This window comes from Chrysemys picta, chromosome 2 (genome assembly GCF_011386835.1).
Source record: "Chrysemys picta bellii isolate R12L10 chromosome 2, ASM1138683v2, whole genome shotgun sequence".
Lineage (NCBI taxonomy): Eukaryota > Metazoa > Chordata > Testudines > Emydidae > Chrysemys > Chrysemys picta.
In genome coordinates, this window is record NC_088792.1 from 251,996,232 (window position 1) to 252,018,308 (window position 22,077).

A 22,077-nucleotide genomic window follows, 5' to 3' on the forward strand; every position below is an offset into this window, starting at 1 on the left:
ATAATACATACTTAGTAATATAGAGTAATAATATGTAGCTCTTATACAATAGAAATACTAAGACAGGCTTAAAGATAGCAGAACTTTTAAGCATTACTTTAATATTTGACACATTTAGATTAATTTTCAAAGAATTGCATGGGGTTTTAGCCACATAACTCCTATCAAACTTTAATGGATATAAAACCCCATCCACAGCTTTGAAAATATATCCCATAGTGTTTCCTCTGTGGCTCTGTGTTCTGAAATGTAATGCATGAGGTGGAAAGCTAGTAAAAACATGTAATTTTTGTGCATTGTATATAATCCTTATGACTGCTCAAAAGAAAAATTAGCATACACCAGGATACATTGTACTCTAGCCATCTGTTCTACATAAAAAGCACATATTTTACATTATTTGGGTATTAAAAATAATCACATCTTTAGTTCTCTAGATTTGTTATACTTCTCTAAAATAGACTTATGTTACCATCACTTTTGTAGTGGTTGGCAGTAAGCCACAGATGAAGGGCAGCAAATTCAAAGGATATTTTTCTGTAACCTTTTTGATCATTGTTAGAAAATAATTTAGAAGATTTTTTTTTCATTAAAATATTCCAGTATATGTGAGATTCTGACCGATACTATCAGTTTTTAAATTCTATTTATATTAAATATTTAGTTAAACTCAGCTAGATTTGGAGCAGGTTTAGTCATTTCTTTGTTAAGGTTGAAATTAGATCCCCATTTGACCAGTGAGCCTGATTTTCAAAGCCCTTTCTCTTTCCCCCCTCAAGAAATCAACCACCTTGAAATTTTGCATCCCATATCCTACTGCAGGGTAGAGTTTTCTGAGAAGTTGAGTAGAAATCAGGCAGTGTTTTAAAATTATGGTGTTTTGAAAAAATAGCTGTAGCTTACTGTTTTTATTATCTTGTATTTTGTTTGGTTGATTTTGCTGAGTAAAAGTGTCTTTTGGTATTTTGGGGCAGTTAATTCAGGGCACGGGTTAAAAAGGTATAAAGGGTTTTTAATTGCATAAACAGAATGTAGTATAATCCTTGTTCCCTCATTATTACTCCATCTAAAATATGCCATCTACCAAATATTAACATTACCTCCTTATAAAAAGATTACAAAGTCCCATTTGTGTTCAGGGGTTCCATTTCCTGTAATCATGATGTCATTTTGATCTCTCTCTCTCATATGTAAGAAAATTTGATAAGGGTGAACATAAGAATGGCCATACTGGGTCAGACCAAAGGTCCATCCAGCCCAGTATCCTGTCTGCCAACAGTGGCCAATGCCAGGTGCCCCAGAGGGAGTGAACCTAACAGGTAATGATCAAGTGATTTCTCTCCTGCCATCCATCTCCACCCTCTGACAAACAGAGGCTAGGGACACCATTCCTTACCCATCCGGGCTAATAGCCATTAATGGACTTAACCTCCATGAATTTATCTAGTTCTCTTTTAAACCCTGTTATAGTCCTAGCCTTCACAACCTCCTCAGGCAAGGAGTTACACAGGTTGACTGTGCGCTGTGTGAAGAAGAACTTCCTTTTATCTGTTTTAAACCTGCTGCCCATTAATTTCATTTGGTGGCCCCTAGGGAACAAGTAAATAACTTTTCCTTATTCTTTTTCTCCACACCACTCATGATTTTATATACCTCTCTCATATCCCCCCTTAGTCTCCTCTTTTCCAAGCTGAAAAGTCCTAGCCTCTTTAATCTCTCTTCATATGGGACCCGTTCTAAACCCCTAATCATTTCAGTTGCCCTTCTCTGAACTTTTTCTAATGCCATTATATCTTTTTTGAGATGAGGAGACCACATCTGTACGCAGTATTCAGGATGTGGGCGTACCATGGATTTATATAAGTGCAATAAGATATTCTCTGTCCTATTCTCTATCCCTTTTTTGATGATTCCTAACATCCTATTTGCTTTTTTGACTGCTGCTGCACACTGTGTGGACGTCTTCAGAGAACTATCCACGATGACTCCAAGATCTCTTTCCTTATTAGTTGTAGCTAAATTAGCCCCCATCATATTGTATGTATAGTTGGGGTTATTTTTTCCAGTGCGCATTACTTTACATTTATCCACATTAAGTGCATTATTAAGTTTTAGTGGATAGTCTGTATTTATCTTAAACAAAAGTAGCTCTACCAGTAGTTGCCTGTACTCTTGTGTTTCCTTTTATTACTCACATTTATATATTATATACACCTCTACCTCGATATAACACTGTCCTCGGGAGCCAAAAAATCTTACTGTGTTATAGGTGAAACCGTGTTATATCGAACTTGCTTTGATCTGCCGGAGTGCGCAGCCCCACCCTCCCAGAGCACTGCTTTACCGCGTTATATCAGAATTCGTGTTCTATCGGGTAGCATTATATCGAGGTAGAGGTGTGTATATAATATCTACATATTTAATTTATACACCACTGTTTGTTTCACATAAAGTTTAAAATTTAGTTAATACCCCTAATTTAGGTTTGCATAGGGGTACTTGATTGTTTTGGCACAAAAATTGTATTACCTATATTTCGGTGTGCTATCTCCTGTGCAGACCTTGATACTTGAGTATCAGGTAGTCATCATTAAATGGTTTTTCGTGTTTTCATAGGAGATATATGAATCTGTGTATGAAATCTCAATTTTTAGGAAGTGCTCATCAGGTTCTAAACCCTTGACATCTGTCAAATTTCTAAGTCTTATTGGGTTTTGTTTTTATAATTGTTTCACAATTTGTAAATTTCATATTGTTTCCAACATTGTTAGTTATAGAGGTGAGGGTGTGGATTGTATGTGTATGTTTATGCCTAAACATTGTGTCCTCCTTTAAAATTATTTAGGGAAGAGAATGGCTGTAAAAACCTGAGTTCAGGATTGTCTGAAGCTGACATATACTGGGGGAGGGAGGGAACGGGGGTAGTGACTAAAGAATAACCTTTTTACCTCTTCCAGATTCATCAGTGTCCATGGCACCCTGTGCATGTTATCTTCCATTTCTGATTCTTGCAGTTTGCTCACTTTCAGAAGAAATATTTCTCATCTTGTTATTGCTCTTAAAGGTCTGTAAGGGTCTTTCAAAATCTGTTGCAATGAAAAGTGAGAACTACAGTATTATTTTTTCTTCTGTTTAGAATAAAATCTTCAAGGTGTTTCAAATAATGCATGTGCATAGAGAGAAAGAAAACTTACATACTGATGGAGATTTGTTGGATTTAGCTAAAGACATCTGGGCCCAGCCTGCTTCATCCTTTTAGTTGTTAGCAGGCCTTATAGGCTTTCTCTTTTTTCTCTCTCACCTATTATTTGAAGCCTTTGTAGGGTTGATATAATAAGAATGGTCAACAGCTTTGAAGATGTGTAGTTTGTTTAAATAGGAACAGAGGTAGAAAGGGTAGTCTAATGGGTAGTGTACTGGACTGGGAATCAGGAGACCTAAGTATAATTCCCAGCTTTACCATTAATGTGCTGTATCCTTGAGCAAGTCATTTAATCTATATGCTGTGCTGTAGTTCCCATCTGTAAAACTTTGATAATACCTCCCTACCTCAGAGGGGTGTAGTGAAGATAAAACCTATTAATGACTGTGGAGGTGCTCAGATACTCCAGGGATGAGCGCCATCGTCTTTCTATCTGTCTAGACAGGCAGGTGACATTACCTCAGCATTTGCAACATTCCCGTATTCCAAGGTATCCAGCTACCAAAAGCAAAAGTGGAAATTTTTGAGAATGACAGACCACTTTATTTTGCTCCCCTTGATAAGGAATCAAGACATCTAGAAATATAAGAGGAAATCTTCTTCAGCCTTATGGAGGATGAACAACAATAATTAATATTTTATTTATATTCACCCTTCTAAAAGATACTTCAGTGTTTTTCAGTGTGCATCATGCCCATTACTTAAATGAACTACTTTTGCATTAGCATATGACAAGTTTTCTGGGCCAGTAACAGTAAGGAACAAACTTTTTATAAGAGGAAATGTAAACAATAACTTTCATATTGAAGCTCCAGAGGGAAGTATGGAAGGACAGTCGCTTGTCTGCCTATTATTCTTTGTTTTATCCTTTCATTGAGCATTTTCTTGACCTGTATACTGCAGTATATGTTAGGGTTACCATATTTCAGCAAGCAAAAAAGAGGACGGGAGGAGCCCCGCCCTAGCCCCGCCCCTGCCCCTCCCACTTCCCACCCCCCAGAACCCCCAACCCTCCCCCCGTTCCTTGTCCCCTGACTGCCCCCTCCTGGGACCCCTGCCCCTAACTGCCCCCCAGGACTCCACTCCCTATCTAAGCCTCCCTGCCTCTTGTCCCCTGACTGCCCCAACCCTTATCCACACCCCCACCCCCAGACAGACCCCTGGGACACCCACGCCCCATCCAACCACTCCCCACCCCCTGACAGCCCCCCCCAGAACTCGCAACCCATCTAAACCCCTCTGCTCCCTGTCCCCTGACTGCTCCGATCCCTCTCCGCACTCCTGCCCCCTGACAGCCCCCCCCAGAACTCGCAACCCATCTAAACCCCTCTGCTCCCTGTCCCCTGACTGCTCCGATCCCTCTCCGCACTCCTGTCCCCTGACAGCCCCCCCCCAGAACTCGCAACCCATCTAAACCCCTCTGCTCCCTGTCCCCTGACTGCTCCGATCCCTCTCCCCACTCCTGCCCCCTGACAGCCCCCCCCAGAACTCCCAACCCATCTAAACCCCTCTGCTCCCTGTCCCCTGACTGCTCCGATCCCTCTCCCCACTCCTGCCCCCTGACAGCTCCCCCCCAGAACTCCCAGCCCCCCACCCCCCCGCTCCTTGTCCCCTGACTGCCCCCTCCTGGGACCCCTGCTCCTAACTGCCCTCCAGAACCCCACCCCCTACCTAAGACTCCCTGTTCCTTGTCCCCTAACTGCCCCCTCCTAAGACCCCCCCAACTGCCCCCCAGGACCCTACCCCCTACCTGTACCCTGACTGCCCAAAACTTTCTCCACTCCCCCCAAAAGCCCCCCCCCGTTTCTTGACTGCCCCCTCCAGAACCTCCCTGCCCCTTCTCCTGCCCCCTGGCCCCCTTACCCTGCTGCTCAGAACAGGGTGTTGGGCTCTGTGCGAGCCGAGCTGGACACGTGGCTGCGCTCCCCAGCACAACAAAACCCGGTCCCTGGCCCTGCACAGTGCTGCCGGACCGGGCTGCAGGGGAGAGCTGCCGGCTCAGAATGCAGGGCGGATCCGGCTCCTCTACAGCTGCTCCGAAATCCAGCCCGGGACTTTCCTGCAGCCCTCCCAGCCGCTCGCTCTGCTCTGCCGGGGGAGGGGGGAAATCCCGGACATTGTGAGTGCTTTACAAATTCCCCCCGGACGCTATTTTTAGAACAAAAAGGAGGACATGTCCGGGTAAATCCGGATGAATGGTAACCCTAGTATATGTCAGATTATTATAGTTGAGGTTAAAGTTGTAACTGTCTTTTAAATACATTTTCTGTATCAGATAGTAAATTGGGTATTTGGCATATTTCCACTTCTTTGTACACCAGGAAATATTTGGGATTTTATATTTCTGGATGGTTATTTTTGAGTTTGGTCTCTTTTTTATAGTTCCTGTGCCTGCTTTTGATTTTACATGGTTCTTTATCAGTTCCAGAGTCATACTGACAATGTAGTATAATGAAAAATAAATAAATAAATAATGTGTCATTAATGGCTGAAACAATCTGAAATTGAAGATGCTTTGTTTCTGTTGGGTTTTAGCCTCCATTTAAAAAAAAAATCTAATTCTAACAATATAATTATTTTGAAAAGAAAGTTATAAAAATGCTCATTTTAAGGCCATGAGTTATTATTAATCTATCATAACATTTATGTTATCTGTAATATTAATGCATTGGTAAAACTGCACTCAGTGGTCAGGAGTGGTCAATTATTTCTGTTTCTGGGATCAAAGCAGCCTAAAACTATAATATAAAACCCAGCTGATTGGTAGTTAATTCAGTACAGTACTTTAAATAAACCATGAAATCAGACCTGCTTTCTGATGTTAGTCAAATTCTATCATCTTCTGAAATATTTTTAATTACCATGAAAACATAGACATTCAAAGCAATCTTCATATAATAGAAGTCTACCGCTGGTCATGTATTTTCATAATCTGAAGAGAGCGGTTATATTTTTTAATTATTGGGGTAGCTGGTAGTGACTGCTATATTTAGGTTGTCTAGCACTTTTCATTATAAAAGATTCTCATGACCTTTTTTGAGCAGTGCTAACTTCTCCATTGTTTCAAGTATGCCTTTGAAATTCAGCAGGGAGAAAGCCTAGGGCCAGAGAAGTGCCTTTTCTTTGTCCCATGAAATTGTATTGGGTTTAGCCAATTTAAAAACTATTGAAAATTACCATTTCCCTTCTATCATTTGCATTGTCCACAAAATGGTTTCAACCCGCCAACATAAGAACTGAACTTTAACATTCTAATCTAAATCCAGGCCCATATCGTTGTCAAACCACCATCAGCAGCAATACACAATGAACGGGGAACCCTGGGAGCAGACAGCATCTCAGGGGCAGAGAAGGGGATTCAGGCTCAGTTTCCCTCGACACCCTACCTAACACATGACTCCAGTGGCTCGCCTTCCCATCTGGGGACATCATTTAGGGCAGTAACTTATCCCACCTCTTGGGAGGGGGAAGAGAGAGCTAAGCAAGGCTTTTCTAGGCCATGCTCTGAGTTGAGTACATTACCCTAATGTCCAGTGGTACCATCTCAGGCAGGAGCATCCCCTACTTCCTTGTGAGAGTGAAAGAGCTGAGCCAGGCTTCCACCAACCATCTCCTGAACCCAGCACATATGATCTGAGTCTTCCATCTTCTCTCTGGGATAATAACCTTCTGCTTCTGCCAGCTAATGTAATTAATCCTTTAACTCAAGTGATAGAAATCTGTACTGTAATGTTTGAGCTTAATGGTTCAAACATGATGATGGTGCACAATGAGGAGCGGGTTTCAGTTGCTCATTATAGAATTTATTTTTATCTTTTTCCTTAAAAAATAAACAAAACCTAACCCCTAGGATATTTCACTGACAAAAAACATTAAGGTTGCAAAGTTGAGCACTCAGAACTTAGGAAATGACAGAATTAAGTTTGCCTGTGTAATCTTTAATTACACGAGCACCTTATTTTTTCCATGGGACCTCAGCTGCACTCAGTGCACAGGATGGGAAGTATTCAGCGAATATGCTGCTCTATAGTATTCCTGCCTCACTTGCTCTAAACATTTGGAAAATGTATAGAGAGTGAGACAGGAAGAGAAAGAATGTCCTGTTGATTAAGGATTATTAGGGTTGGAAGGGACCTCTGGAGATCATCTAGTCCAACCCCCTGCTCAAAGCAGGATCAATCCCCAACTGGCCCCCTCAAGGATTGAACTCACAACCCTGGGTTTAGCAGGCCAACGCTCAAACCATATATAGCTCAGCTGTTGATTAAGGTAATTAATGTCTGCATAATCGTTACACACAGGAGCCAAATTAAGGATGAACAGGCAACCTAATTTGTCGCATTTCCTGACTTCTGGGTGCTTGACTTTGCAACTCAAACAATATTCTGTTAACATGTTGTGTGTGTTGTTTTTGTTTTTAATTTAATAAATGACTTTGGAGGGGAGCATCATGTTGTAGTGGATAGCCTGGGCGCTGCATGGAGAGTTGGAGATCTGGTTTCCATTCCCAGGTCTGCCACTGAGTTGCTGTATGGCTTTTGACAAGTCACTTCACCTCTGTGCCTCTGCTCCCTCTCACCTTTCTATTGTCTTTGTAGACTGTAAGCTCCTCTGGGAAGGGTCTATCTCTAATGATGTATTTTATACAGTTTCTAGTACAATGCAGCTCCAATCTTAGTTTGGGCCTCTAAGCACTACTCCAGTGAAAACTCTTTTAAAACTCTCACTTATGTGCAGTTCTAATTACTGTGGTGAAGTCCTACAAAATATGGGGCTGATCCTGTCAATACATATGTGCACAGTGTTGCCAGCCCCGAAGGTTAAAAAATCACGAGTCAGACCCTCCCGCCCCAAATAATGAGATTGGCAAAAGGAACAAAAAGGGGTGGGGTTTTTTTGGTCTTCCAATTTTTGAACTCCCCCTGACATTCTCAATGTCTGTGTGATATAGCCGTCACTAGCTCTTGTAAACTTATATTGAGCAAGATAGTTTTGGACAGTATTTCAGGGGCTCTCAATAGAGAACTCAACTGAGATTGGGTCATCGTTTTGCTAGGCACTGTTCAAAAACATAGTAAGGGATAAATCCCTGCCATGAATATCTTACAATCTAGTGCAAAGTTTTTGATGTGGGAGCTGGAACTGGGACTCACCAAATTCAATTTATTTGGGGGCTATCAAATATCCATTAGATGGAAACAACTTTTCCCACCTCCAGAGATGGGCAGGATTCAAACTGGTGACCTATAATTTGGGAGCATAATACAGTAAAATCTCATTTTGTGGGCAAGTTAGTGATGTGAAGGTAAGGAAGGTGTCATTTCATTAGTAAAAACCTACAGAATCATAATTTCAGAGGTGTCACCCGCTGCACCATGGCAGGTGAGATTTGCTGTCTCCCTGACACTTACACCTCCCAAATCCAGGTCCTCTAGTTGGTGGAAATTTTGATAATACAGTGTTTGTCAGAAAAGGGATGAGTTGGATATAATTTGAAAACCCTTTCTCCTATGAACACAATGATACTAAACATGACAGACCTAGAACAATTATGTAGCTGTATATTCAAAAAAAGGTTTAAAAATCAGTGTTTTTAATTATATTTTAACACAGGAATGCATTGCTTGCATAAAAAAGAGATTGATTTTTGGTAATCGAAGGGAAGTTAGCCTTGACATGTAGGACTTAAAACATTTGTTCATCTAAGTCATCATCAGCGACGTTTCCATTTAGGGCACTACTGCTAGACACGTCACAGTGATTCTCGTCTGTGCCACACTTGCACAAATCAATACAATGCAGGCTGCTGGGCAAACATTTGCAGGGTGGTGAGCATCTGGTCTTTGCATACAAGCAATTGATTAACTGATGGATTGATTTGGAAGTGCATTTCACATCAGTCCATCCTGCATGACCCATCCATGCCTGATAGAGGAGGATAGTTTTGAATGCACTCACTCATCCCAGTCATTCCATTGCTTGATAATCCTCTTCTTGATAGCAGCTATAAATGCACCTCTGGACAGTGGCAAGTTTTCTTAGTGAACTGAGCAATCATTGGGGCTAGCAGGTATGACTGGGAGGATGTATATACGGGTCATTTGCTCAGGCTGATGATGATGTTGGAATGTGTTTTTCCCCTGAAATGATGTATGATATGTCCTAGATATCCAGATCTTCATCTGAAGCCATACTCAATTATTTTTTGCCTCTGGAGTCCATCCCACTTTTCCACAATAATGAAGTGAGGTCAAGATTAGTGAATGCAGAAAGCTCTACTTTAGTCAATTAAACAATACTTTATTGAAAACTGAGTTTTTGGCTTCAGAATTTTTGGACTTGGTAGAAAAGTATGTGTGTCATGAAGTCGGGAAGCGTTTTCAAGGAACAGTTCTTTGCTGGTCCAGACAGCACCTGAGGCTGGGACTAGTCCCCGTTAATATACTCCTGATAGCAGATCATAACAGTAGAATGAAGAGTACCTGTGCCATCTGCTGTATCTTCAAGGAAGTCTAAGTTATTGGCAGCACAAAAATATAGACCTTCCCTTGATGAGATCTGGGGAATGTACAGCCGTTCATTCAGTTCTATGCAGCTAAGAACATTGCTTGCTGTTGCACTCTCCAGGGAGAGTACTTTTTACTCAGTGGAGGAGGCAATGCTGTGCATAAGCTGCACAAGGAATTTGCTACAGGCTTTGGAATGAATTGTTAAACCAACAGCCATTTGTAGTGGTAGATTGTGCATATGCCTCACAGTTGTCATGCATGTGTTGAAAACCTGCCTTTCACTCAAGCACTCGTACATGAGGCTTTGTGATAAAATGGCAGCCTTGTGCTCCACTTGCTTACTGTCATGCTTGCTGGTGCTGAAGTCACCGTGATCAAAGATGCACCATTTAAAAAAAAAAGAAAAACAGGTCACTCAGTATTATTTTTTCAGTTTTGGCATCAACTATGGATCCCTGAAACTCCCACATTCTGCAGGACACAATGCTTTTCCGTAAACATTTAGCATCTGGAAACAGTCTTCATATTACTGTGGACATCAGCGCTTTGGATAGTGCCACGTCTTTTGCAGCTTATAAGTATATGCTCTGTGATTCATTTCTGTGGATAGGATTGCTAAAAACTACATCCACATCCCACGGTTCATCTTCAATAAAAGCTTTCAGAGCTTTTCTGCTAAGCATTTGTTCCTCTTCAGTCTTGTTCAAAGCACATATTTCTCTGTACTTAGCCTTTGCATCACCCATCACCATCACTTTTCCATCCATATGAGCCCTCTGTGAGGCAGCTGAGTTGCACAGTTTACAGTGGTAACATCAGTATTTGTTTCTATTGCTTTTACCTTTTGACACAATATATATGTTATTGGTTTAGCACTTGATGTGATACACAATATCATATGCATGGGCATCTTTTGGGTCAAAGCATTCACTTACCTTTATTTTCCATGTAACATTCTTAATAAGAATGACTGCTTCATACACAGGGCCGGCTCCAGAGTTTTTGCCGCCCCAAGCGGCGAAAAAAAAGAAGACGCCGCAATTGCGATCGGCGGCAGGTCCACCGCGCCGCCGCCTTCTTCGGCGGCAATTCGGCGGCAGGGACCCTCCACCAAATTGCCGCCGAAGAGACCAACATGCCGCCCCTTCCCCTTGGCCGCCCCAAGTACCTGCTTGCTCAGCTGGTGTCTGAAGCCGGCCCTGTTCATACAGTTTCACACCTGTCTTATGTGTCAAAACTGTGCTTAATGGATACTTTCGGGCTTCTGGATAACTGCAGAAGAAGAGGTATTCTTCTCAAAACGCATGCCAGGGGACCTAGGATATGGTGACTCTCGCCCACAGCTGGCAGTTGTCTTCACATCTTGAACTTTTTCCTTCATCGTCTCCAACCTCACCAAATTCAGTTTATGCATGCATTTCTTCTAGCCTGTAAGGTGCTACCAGGCATTTAACCAGGACTTCTACAATGGTATTCTTCAAAGATTCATCTACTCTTTATCTTTCCATTGATTCCTAAAAATGATCAAGATGAGCGTAAAAACAAGAAGATTGTAATAAATTATTTTGGGATTACAACTATGTTATGTAATGTATGTTATGTAACTATATGCATACTGTTTGCGGATGGATTCCAGTAATTTCTGGCACGATGCTGATGTCTTCATCAGTGCCTCAGTACAACTCTTGGCATAGTAAATAAAGTTGATATTCAATACCACTGAAACAATTATTTTTTTGCCGATGATGCCAAATCAACTTGATGCATTCCTTCCTTTCATAGTAATCTGTAACATTAAAGAAATGAATCAGGTATCATGTTCTGAGATTGAACTGATAACACAGTACTGTCAACTGAGGGCCACAATTTAACTTTGTGAGGGCTGCATGTTTGACAAGGCTTTCTTAAAGTATAATTTAAAAAGTTTATTTTTAAGCATTCTCTTGAATATATAGCTACATAGTTGTTCTAGGTTTGTCATGTTTGGTACCATTGTGTTTGTGGGAGAAGGGCTTTTGAATGATATTCAACTTGACCCGTTTCCGACAATATTATCAAAATTTCCACCAGCTGGAGGAGTTGGAGCAGGGAGCCACGGGGGGCAGGAAGTCTCATCTACCACGCTGCAAACAGTGATGCTATTGAAATTATAATTTGGTAGATTTTTTACAAATCAAAAGACACAGTTCCTATCTTTCTGTCATTAAATTACCTACAGAATTACACACGCTCCCAGATTACTACAGGTGAAAGGCTCCATAGCTACAAAGCAATGTTCAGAGGCATCCAATCCCCGTTAATATTATACTTTGATAATTATGTTTGCTTTCTGAAAAGATAACTTTATTAAATCAAGTTCGGTCCTTTTTGGACTGTATGTAGGTAGGGCTTCCTCTCCTGCTAAAATCATCCACACATTGCTATCAGTCTGAAACACACTCTACATCTCCCACACCCTGTTCTTAAAAGGACAGCTCCTATTAAACAAATACAAATAATGCAAATGCAACAGTAAAACAAATTATTAAACCAAGATGCACATTCACTTTAATAAATAAAAATTTTGCAATATAAAATTGTTCTAACAATTACTCTTGGGTCCACTAACTTTTACTTATACATACATACACACACACACACACAATATTTGTCATATTCACATGGATCATCCTCAGGTTTTGAACCCACAACCTTGAGACCTACTGTTCAGATCCCTTACATTACAGCTCTAAGAGTAATGGGGGAGATATGTTATTGTTCCCTTTGTGGACCAGCTCATGCAGAGTGCTAAAACACTGTCATTGTCAGTGGGTTACACACGTATTTGTGAGACAGCAGTGCAATGCTGGACATCAATATTTCTGGTTTCTATTTGTGGCTATGGGAATGGATTGTGATCCAGTGGTTACAGACAGCATCACTAAATGCAACAATGCCTTGCTTGGGTCATCTGTGTGTACTGAATCCAGTACCTCTGAATGTAAAAATGGCCTCTTCAACTTGAGATAAAGAGCCAGATCTCTTAGCACAGAAATACTCACGGTCAGAAACCTTTGTATGTGTAGCTGCTAGAGGGTGATGCAGAAAGACAGTGTTGCAAAGTTGATGAGTCTTGGCTCTGTTATAGCTCTGTTCCTGGTTTCTATTCAGTTATCTGTAAAATGGTGAATGATAGTTACCCCCAACAAGGTATGAAAGCCTGGCTCATAGTATGGGTTATGAAGGGCACAGAAATATTAAGACCAGTCAGTGGAAGAGAAAGGAGTAGAACTCATGGGCTCTTGGCTTGCTGTTTCGTGCACCTAACACTAGACTACAGAACTTTGTGTTCTTTCTCTTCCTGCCCCCCAATATATGTGAAGGCTGGAGTGAGGGCCAAAATCACACTTATTTTTATTTTATGACAATGTTGTATGAAAGTCTTATCTCTATAATTAAATCTTATAAGTATTTATAACCTGGAAGCAGTTACTCATGAGCATGTATTTATTCCTGCATAGAGTCCCATTGAAGTCAATGAATTTTGCAAATCACCTTTTTCTATTTTTAATTTTGTTCCCCCTCTTGTTATGGGAAAAACCTATACAAACAAAAAGGGGAGATGATTTCTGAAGGGACAAGCAGGGGAGCTGAATATACCCAAAGTACAATCTAATATACAAAGTTAACACACTGGTAAACACAGAGAACGTGCTCCCCTCCCCCCCCCATCTCTTTTAGTTATTGAAACATTAGGAGTTACTTGTAACAATGTCAGGTTAAAAAATGTAAAGTGAAGTATGATTTTTTTAAGTAGATAAAATGAACCTTTAATTCTAATCTATTATATATGCCCTGTTTTGATTTTCCAGAAGAGTTCTTTAAAATTCTCCATGTGCTCATTTAGATTTAAGTGATGCTTATTGCCGGCTACTTTCTTCCTGTCATGAACAGATGATTGGTCTTGAAAACTAAAGCGAGCATTGTACGTATTTTAGTCTTGACAGTTATTTTTCTGAGAACTTCCCCCTTACTGTTCCCAGGTGAGCTAGCTGAAGTCATTGGTATAAAAGATAGGAATTATTCATGATATTATCAATTTTAGAAAGATATCACTGAACAATGACCCTATGGAATTTTTTCTCTTTCTGCAAATGGGACAGGAAGTAAGAGAAATTAAGACAAGAAGAAACCTTTTCTGCATTCAAAACCATTCAAAAAGCACTATATAATGGGCACCATTTTTATATAGTTTCAATAGCTATTAAATATGCTTAGATAAATACAATTTTTGTTATAGTATCTGAGGTCCTTCCAGGTTAATTAGATTAGCAATAATGAGGTTTCTGGTGGACTTCATGGAGTCTCTGGTTTTTCTCTCTTTCTGTGTTATAAAAAGTTCTGCTTGGCGTAGTTTACTGGTTCTTTTTTGGATGAGATAGAGAGGGGATGTCTGATGTGAATGTCATTCTGGCTAAGATGGAAAAGCTTTATCCAAGAGATTTATGTAATGTTTCCTAATGGTCATCAGACTCTGGATTAGTACATGTCACAACCAAACCCATTAACTGAGAATGGTTTTGTGATCTTGATTGTCCCAAAGAAATGCAGTTACCCCCTTATTAAAACATGTGAAACGCTTACTGAAAAAAAGTTCAGTCTTGGATCATTTATACCCCTTTTTCTGCTTGTCACCTTCTTCTCTTTTTCCTATTTGCAAGAATAATTCCCTTTCTGTCCCATACCTATCGATAACATCAGCAGTTCCCTAAGAAGCCCTTTGTAAGGATAGCTGCTCTGGCCGTGTAGGTGGTGGTCTACAGACAGTTGTCCCTTAGTCCCCACAAGCTAGCTGTATGGGACTTCATGTGCTTTTCTCCAGGCTCTGTGCAACTTCTGCAAGTGTGTACGCCAAACAACAGAACATTTATAGTTGCAGGAATGTGCAACACTATTATATATTATGTCACTGACTGGGGAAGGGACGACTTACTACAACCAGGACAAAGGCAGGAAAAACTAGAGGGGAACCAAGTACAATTTAAAATTTAACAAAAATAATTTTAATTACATCAATATGATTCTCTTATTCAATAAGGCTATAAACATTTTTATGACATTAGTTCACTGAGCATAAATACACTTCAAGTTCCCTGAACTTTGATTCATTTATTTCCAGACAATTTTTTTAAACTTTTAAAGATCAGCAGAAAAATTGGTGTGGAATTAGATTTTTCCCCCCCTTTGTAACATATTAGGTGTCCTGCCATCTGTCCTGTTTCTGTAGACTGCCTTTTGTTACAGTGTCCTCTAGTGTGGTGCAACTTTGTATAAAAAGCTGCTATAATTTTTCATAGCTATATTAAATCTTTTGTATGTTTACCCTTACTATAACACTTACTAATAATCAAAAGGTTGGTTCTCAATTTAGGTGTAGCAACAAATGTGCAGTAGAGTTTATCTCTAAATTTTTGATCTGATAAAATGCTGATGGTAACACTTGAGTGCATCATTACCTTTCCCATCAGATTCATCATCTTCTGATACAGTTGTGGTGCTGTTGTCATCTGTTATTTCCTAAGCCACAATTTCCATGTCAGTTTGTGGCCAAACCCCAACATCTTGACAATCCCTTTTTATCCAGTTCAACATTGAACTTTCATCTACTGCATACTTATAACTGGCATTTTTTTGCCAAAAAACTGACAAGACTGTATTGGGCATCATCAACAGCATCAGGCTTGCTTTTGGAGAGCAAAGATGAAACAGCTGTTTCATTGCCCAGTATTCATGCATTCAATATATGGCCATAGTTTTTCCATCTTTCTCTTGCTATTATAGTCTTGATTGTTTTCCTGACATATAGTCTTGATTGTTTTCCCGACACGTCTAATGGTGTTACATATACTTCTGCATTGTTGAGACAATGGTTCAGAACTAGATTTTGTCTCTTAAGACTATTTTTTTCCATCATACCACTTTCATAGAATCATAGAAGATTAGGGTTGGAAGAGACCTCAGGAGGTCATCTAGTCCAATCCCATGCTCAAAGCAGGACCAACACCAGCTAAATCATCCTAGCCAGGGCTTTGTCAAGCCAGGCCTTAAAAACCTCTAAGGATGGAGATTCCACCACCTCCCTAGGTAACCCATTCCAGTGCTTCACCACTCTCCTAGTGAAATAGTGTTTCCTAATATCCAACCTATACCTCCCCCACCTCAACTTGCTCCTTGTTCTGTCATCTGCCACCACTAAGAACAGCTGAGCTCCATTCTCTTTGGAACCCCCCTTCAGGTAGTTGAAGGCCGCTATCAAATCCCCCCTCACTCTTCTCTTCTGCAGACTAAACAATCCCAGTTCCCTCAGCCTCTCCTCGTAAGTCATGTGCCCCAGCCCACTAATCATTTTCATTGCTCTCCACTGGATTCTCTCCAATTTGTCCACATCCTTTCTGTAGTGGGGGGCCCAAAACTGGACGCAATACTCCAGATGTGGCCTCACCAGTGCCGAATAGAGGGGAATGATCACTTCCCTCGATCTGTTGGCAATGAAGTAAAAATCTTAAGCAAATCCACATGTTCCATAGAATCTCTATGGATAGAAATTTCATGCTCTAATAAGAATATAACATTAGGGATCTATTATCGACCACCTGACCAGGACAGTGATAGTGATGATGAAATGCTAAGGGAAATTAGAGAGGCTATCAAAATTAAGAACTTAATAATAGTGGGGGATTTCAATTATCCCCATATTGACTGGGACCATTTCACTTCAGGATGAAATGCAGAGATAAAATTTCTCGATACTTTAAATGACTGCTTCATGGAGCAGCTGGAACGGGAACCCACAAGGGGAGAGGCCTGAGTGGAGCGCAGGATCTGGTCCAAGAGGTAACTATAACAGGATCGCTTGGAAATAGTGACCATATTACAATAGCATTCAACATCCCTGTGGTGGGAAGAACATCTCAACAGCCCAACACTGTAGCATTTAATTTCAAAAGGAGGAACTATGCAAAAATGAGGGGGTTAGTTAAACAGAAGTTAAAAGGTACAGTGACTAAAGTGAAATCCCTGCAAACTGCATGGGCGCTTTTTAAAGACACCATAATAGAGGTCCAACTTCAATGTATACCCCAAATTAAGAAACACAGTAAAAGAACTAAAAAAGAGCCACTGTGGCTTAACAACCATGTAAAAGAAGCAGTGAGAGATAAAAAGACTTCCTTTAAAGAGTGGAAGTCAAATCCTAGTGAGGCAAATAGAAAGGAGCATAAACGCTGCCAAATTAAGTGCAAGAATGTAATAAGAAAAGCCAAAGAGGAGTTTGAAGAACGGCTAGCCAAAAACTCCAAAGGTAATAGCAAAATGTTTTTTAAGTACATCAGAAGCAGGAAGCCTGCTAAACAACCAGTGGAGCCCCTTGATGATCGAGATACAAAAGGAGCGCTTAAAGACGATAAAGTCATTGCGGAGAAACTAAATGGATTCTTTGCGTCAGTCTTCACGGCTGAGGATGTTAGGGAGATTCCCAAACCTGAGCCGGCTTTTGTAGGTGACAAATCTGAGGAAATGTCACGGATTGAAGTGTCACAAGAGGAGGTTTTGGAATTAATTGATAAACTTAACATTAACAAGTCACCGGGACCAGATGGCATTCACCCAAGAGTTCTGAAAGAACTCAAATGTGAAGTTGCGGAACTGTTAACTAAGGTTTGTAACCTGTCCTTTAAATCGGCTTCTGTACCCAATGACTGGAAGTTAGCTAATGTAACACCAATATTTAAAAAGGGCTCTAGAGGTGATCCCGGCAATTACAGACCGGTACGTCTAACGTCTGTACCGGGCAAATTAGTCGAAACAATAGTTAAGAATAAAATTGTCAGATACACAGAAAAACATAAACTGTTGAGCAATAGTCAACATGGTTTCTGTAAAGGGAAATCGTGTCTTACTAATCTATTGGAGTTCTTTGAAGGGGTCAACAAACATGTGGACAAGGGGGATCCAGTGGACATAGTGTACTTAGATTTCCAGAAAGCCTTTGACAAGGTCCCTCACCAAAGGCTCTTATGTAAATTAAGCTGCCATGGGATAAAAGGGAAGGTACTTTCATGGATTGAGAACTGGTTAAAAGACGGGGAACAAAGGGTAGGAATTAATGGTAAATTCTCAGAATGGAGAGGTGTAACTAGTGGTGTTCCCCAAGGGTCAGTCCTCGGACCGATCCAGTTCAACTTATTCATAAATGATCTGGAGAAAGGGGTAAACAGTGAGGTGGCAAAGTTTGCAGATGATACTAAACTGCTAAAGATAGTTAAGTCCAAAGCAGACTGTGAAGAACTTCAAAACGATCTCACAAAACTAAGTGATTGGGCAACAAAATGGCAAATGAAATTTAATGTGGATGAATGTAAAGTAACGCACATTGGAAAAAATAACCCCAACTATACATACAATATGATGGGGGCTAATTTAGCTACAACAAGTCAGGAAAAAGATCTTGGAGTCATCGTGGATAGTTCTCTGAAGATGTCCACGCAGTGTGCAGAGGTGGTCAAAAAAGCAAACAGCATGTTAGGAATCTTTAAAAAGGGGATAGAGAATAAGAGAATATTATTGCCCTTATATAAATCGATGGTATGCCCTCATCTCGAATACTGGGTACAGATGTGGTCTCCTCATCTCAAAAAAGATATACTGGCACTAGAAAAGGTTCAGAGAAGAGCAACTAAAATGAGTAAGGGTTTGGAACGGGTCCCATATGAGGAGAGATTAAAGAGGCTAGGACTCTTCAGGTTGGAAAAGAGGAGACTAAGGGGGGATATGATAGAGGTATATAAAATCATGAGTGATGTGCAGAAAGTGGATAAGGAAAAGTTATTTACTTATTCCCATAATACAAGAACTAGGGGTCATCAAATGAAATTAATAGGCAGCAGGTTTAAAACAAATAAAAGGAAGTTCTTCTTCACACAGCGCACAGTCAGCTTGTGGAACTCCTTACCTGAGGAGGTAGTGAAGGCTAGGACTATAACAGAGTTTAAAAGAGAACTGGATAAATTCATGGTGGTTAAGTCCATTAATGGCTATTAGCCAGGATGGGTAAGGAATGGTGTCCCTAGCCTCTGTCTGTCAGAGGGTGGAGATGAATGGCAGGAGAGAGATCACTTGATCATTGCCTGTTAGGTTCACTCCCTCTGGGGCACCTGGCATTGGCTACTGTCGGTAGACAGGATACTGGGCTCGATGGACCTTTGATCTGACCCGGTATGGCCTTTCTTATGTTCTTATGTTCCTACTAATGGAGCCCAATATGCCACCAGCCTTCTTGGCAACAAGAGTACATTGTTGACTCATATCCAGCTTCTCATCCACTGTAATCCCCAGGTCCTTTTCTGCAGAACTGCTGCTTAAGCAGTCGGTCTCCAGCCTGTAATTTCATTGTGTCTCATAGTCTCTGGTCATAGTTTCCAAGCCACTGCTTTAATTTGGCATGCCAGCACTCTTTGCCGTGTCATATCCAGAAATGCCAAATTGTAGAAAAAAAAGATTCTCAGCTGTAGGCGGTATAGGGTGACCAGATGTCCCACTTTTATAGGAACAGTCCCGATTTTGGGGTCTTTTTCTTATATAGGGTCCTATTACCCCCACCCCCGTCCCAATTTTTCACATTTGCTGTCTGGTCACCCTAAGGTGGTAGGAAAGGTTCAATCATTTTTGCCATATAAAATATTCATAGAAGGATAAGTGGCTAAATGTGTCTTGACAAAAGTGTGCTTGACAAATTTTCTTTTGACCTGTCTTTCCGTATGGAAAATAATTTTATGCCATAAACCTTATCTTGCTTTTTTGGTCCTGACTGAAAATTCCTTTTGCGTTGCTAGAATGACTTTAGGGCTTTCTGGTGCATGGCTTGTGTTTGATGGGCATATCCTGTGGTGTTCTATTTGTCTACAGCAGTGGGGCTGCTCTTTTCTGTCTCACATCCCATTGTAGGTGCATTCAAGTTGGTTTCTTTGGGGTATGCTTAAAACATACTACTTCCTCAGTAGATGTTGGATTTTTCTGATGATCAGTTTGTTTTTCTTGCACTAACTTATTTTCCTAGTGGAGTTCCTAAGCATTATTAAAGGTGTTTAGCAGCACTCATCCATGGACGATATTTTGTGTGTGTGCGCGAGGCTTAATGCAGTAATCTGTTTTCCATTGGGGGAAATTTACAAGCACATAACCCCTGCCTCACACAAACTGTTTCCCACAAAGATTCCTCATGCAACGTGTGAGGTTTCTTTTTTCTCAGCTACATGAATTACATTATCACTCTGATACCAACAAATTTAAACAGCAGCAAAAAACTTGATTAAAGTATGTGTAACCCTGCTGTCTGGTCTTCAGAGAAACGTATCATCTGTAAATAATAAACAAAAGCAAAATCAGCATTGGGAATGTGTAGTAGTTCTCTCCTACTAATGGTCAGGCCTTGGGGAAAAAAATCTCCTATTTCCCAGCGACTGTTGCCAGCTATGGTGTAGCTTCTAAGACAATTTGAGGGGCTGTTTACTTAAAGAGCCTAATGGTCAATTGTGTAGCAATGGCCCACAGTCCTGTCATTTTGATTTTTTGAATAACGTACATTAAAAAGAAAACATGTCTTGATGACTTGAAGACATATCTTAGAGCCAGGCACTCTGTTTTCTAATCTCAGCACTCACTGTTTGGCCTTGGGTAAATCATTTAATCTCTCTGGACCTGTTTCTCCACTCCATAAAATGGGAAAGTAACACTTACTTTAGGAATGGATTCTAATACCCTTACTCATATTAAGCAATATCTTACTTCATGTGTAGCTTCATTGATTTTACTCAGACTGCCAAAGAAATAAGATATTATTCAACATTAGTAACTGTAAGAAGGTGGTCCTTAGTATTTAAGGTATAGATTTCATCCTTTTTTTTTTTTTTTTTTTATAAAGCACCTGGAATACACATGGCATTGTGTAAATAATAAAAATGTTTACTTCATCCAACATTTTGAGGTTTAATTAGTCAAAGTTTGTAAATTGTTTTGTATATAAAGGACTGTACAATTTATCATTATTATTTATTAAAATGTCTTAGAATTCATATCTCACACAAACATCTTTCAGTTTCTGGGAACCTCAGACATCCAGATTTTAGTTTTTCTTTGGTCACTGTCATTTGTCCAGATTTATTCTTTAAGTTTTGGTTAGTTTACAGATAAAATATTACCATTTTACTGTCTTTGACATTTTTTGATATTTCAGAGCATTTTCAGGAACAAAGAGTTGTATGCAGAAATCTGGATCTAAAAATATTTTAAGATTTTAATCTATTTAATACATACTGAAGGAGTTCAGTGTGCTCATTTTTCACATTATATGTGCTTGAATTATAATTTCAAGTTATTTTTCTAGGAGTTTTTTTGGGCAAAGTAACAGTTTATGATATGCTTTCTATGATGATGTAATGTTCTAGCATATATATTCATTGTCTCTGAATTAGTCACCATGTAGCACTTACTTTTTTCCCATTTCTAGCAGCCCGTAGGAACTGTTCCTCTTGGTATGCCAGTAACGAGAAAAAAAGAGGATGAGGTGTCAGTTGGAAGCATGCCTTTGGCAAAGCAGCAGTCAAATCAAGCTTCTGAGTATGCCAGCAGCCCTGTCAAAACAAAAACTGTAACAGGTATGTTCTCATTTTAATTGAATCTGGCCATTTTGTCTTGTCACCCCCACATTACACACAAGCATTTTTAGTGGCATTACATTTTTCAAACTTAAACGGTTCGTTTTAAAACTCTCACTTTATTTACAATTTATGTAATTAAAAATCATCAGATTTTTCAATTCTAAAACACATTTTATTTGCCTCTTGTTTTGCTGTTATTATTGAGGTCCACGCTCTTTCAGACAGTGCTCTTGCTAAGCTGGATGAAGCAGATGCACTTACATTAGAATTTTAATTATTGTCTTGATATATAATGTCAATGGGACTACTCACATAATCTCGTTCTAGCATGTTCAAAACTCTTTGCAGTATCAGGGTCTTATGTTTAAATAAAGTACAATGCAGTATTTTCAAGACCACCTAGTTATGGAAAATGTATTAGCCACCACTTTGTTTTCTGTCTTTAGCAAAAACTTAAATGCTGGAGTAGTTTGTGGTCCTTAACAAATGTCTATGCTTATGTTGTAGTGAGCTATTACTGATCGTCAATGGACATGGCAGTCTGTACATTTCTGGGCTATCATAGCGAAAAAATTGATTCTAGCCATTTAAAAAGTGTAGTAATCCTTATACAATGCATGGGACCAAATTCTGCTTTCATTTACACTGGTGTATTTTCCTGCATAGAACTTAT

The 22,077-nt window shown here is 40.0% G+C and overlaps 1 protein-coding gene across 21 annotated transcripts in view; it reads left to right on the top strand.

The window, feature by feature from the left end:
* VPS13B (vacuolar protein sorting 13 homolog B) overlaps window positions 1-22,077 on the top strand; it is a 943,390-nt gene that overhangs the window by 427,483 nt on the left and 493,830 nt on the right. For 20 of the 21 annotated variants that reach the window (XR_010598024.1, XR_010598025.1, XR_006173164.2 and 17 more), the window contains one exon: window positions 21,254-21,401. Coding sequence is in view for 17 of the 21 variants with exons in the window: in XM_065582180.1 (XP_065438252.1) it covers window positions 21,254-21,401 (148 nt within the window). In the remaining 4 variants the exon portion in view is untranslated. The remainder of the gene's footprint in view (window positions 1-21,253; window positions 21,402-22,077) is intronic. The other variant, XM_024105287.3, reaches the window with a different exon arrangement.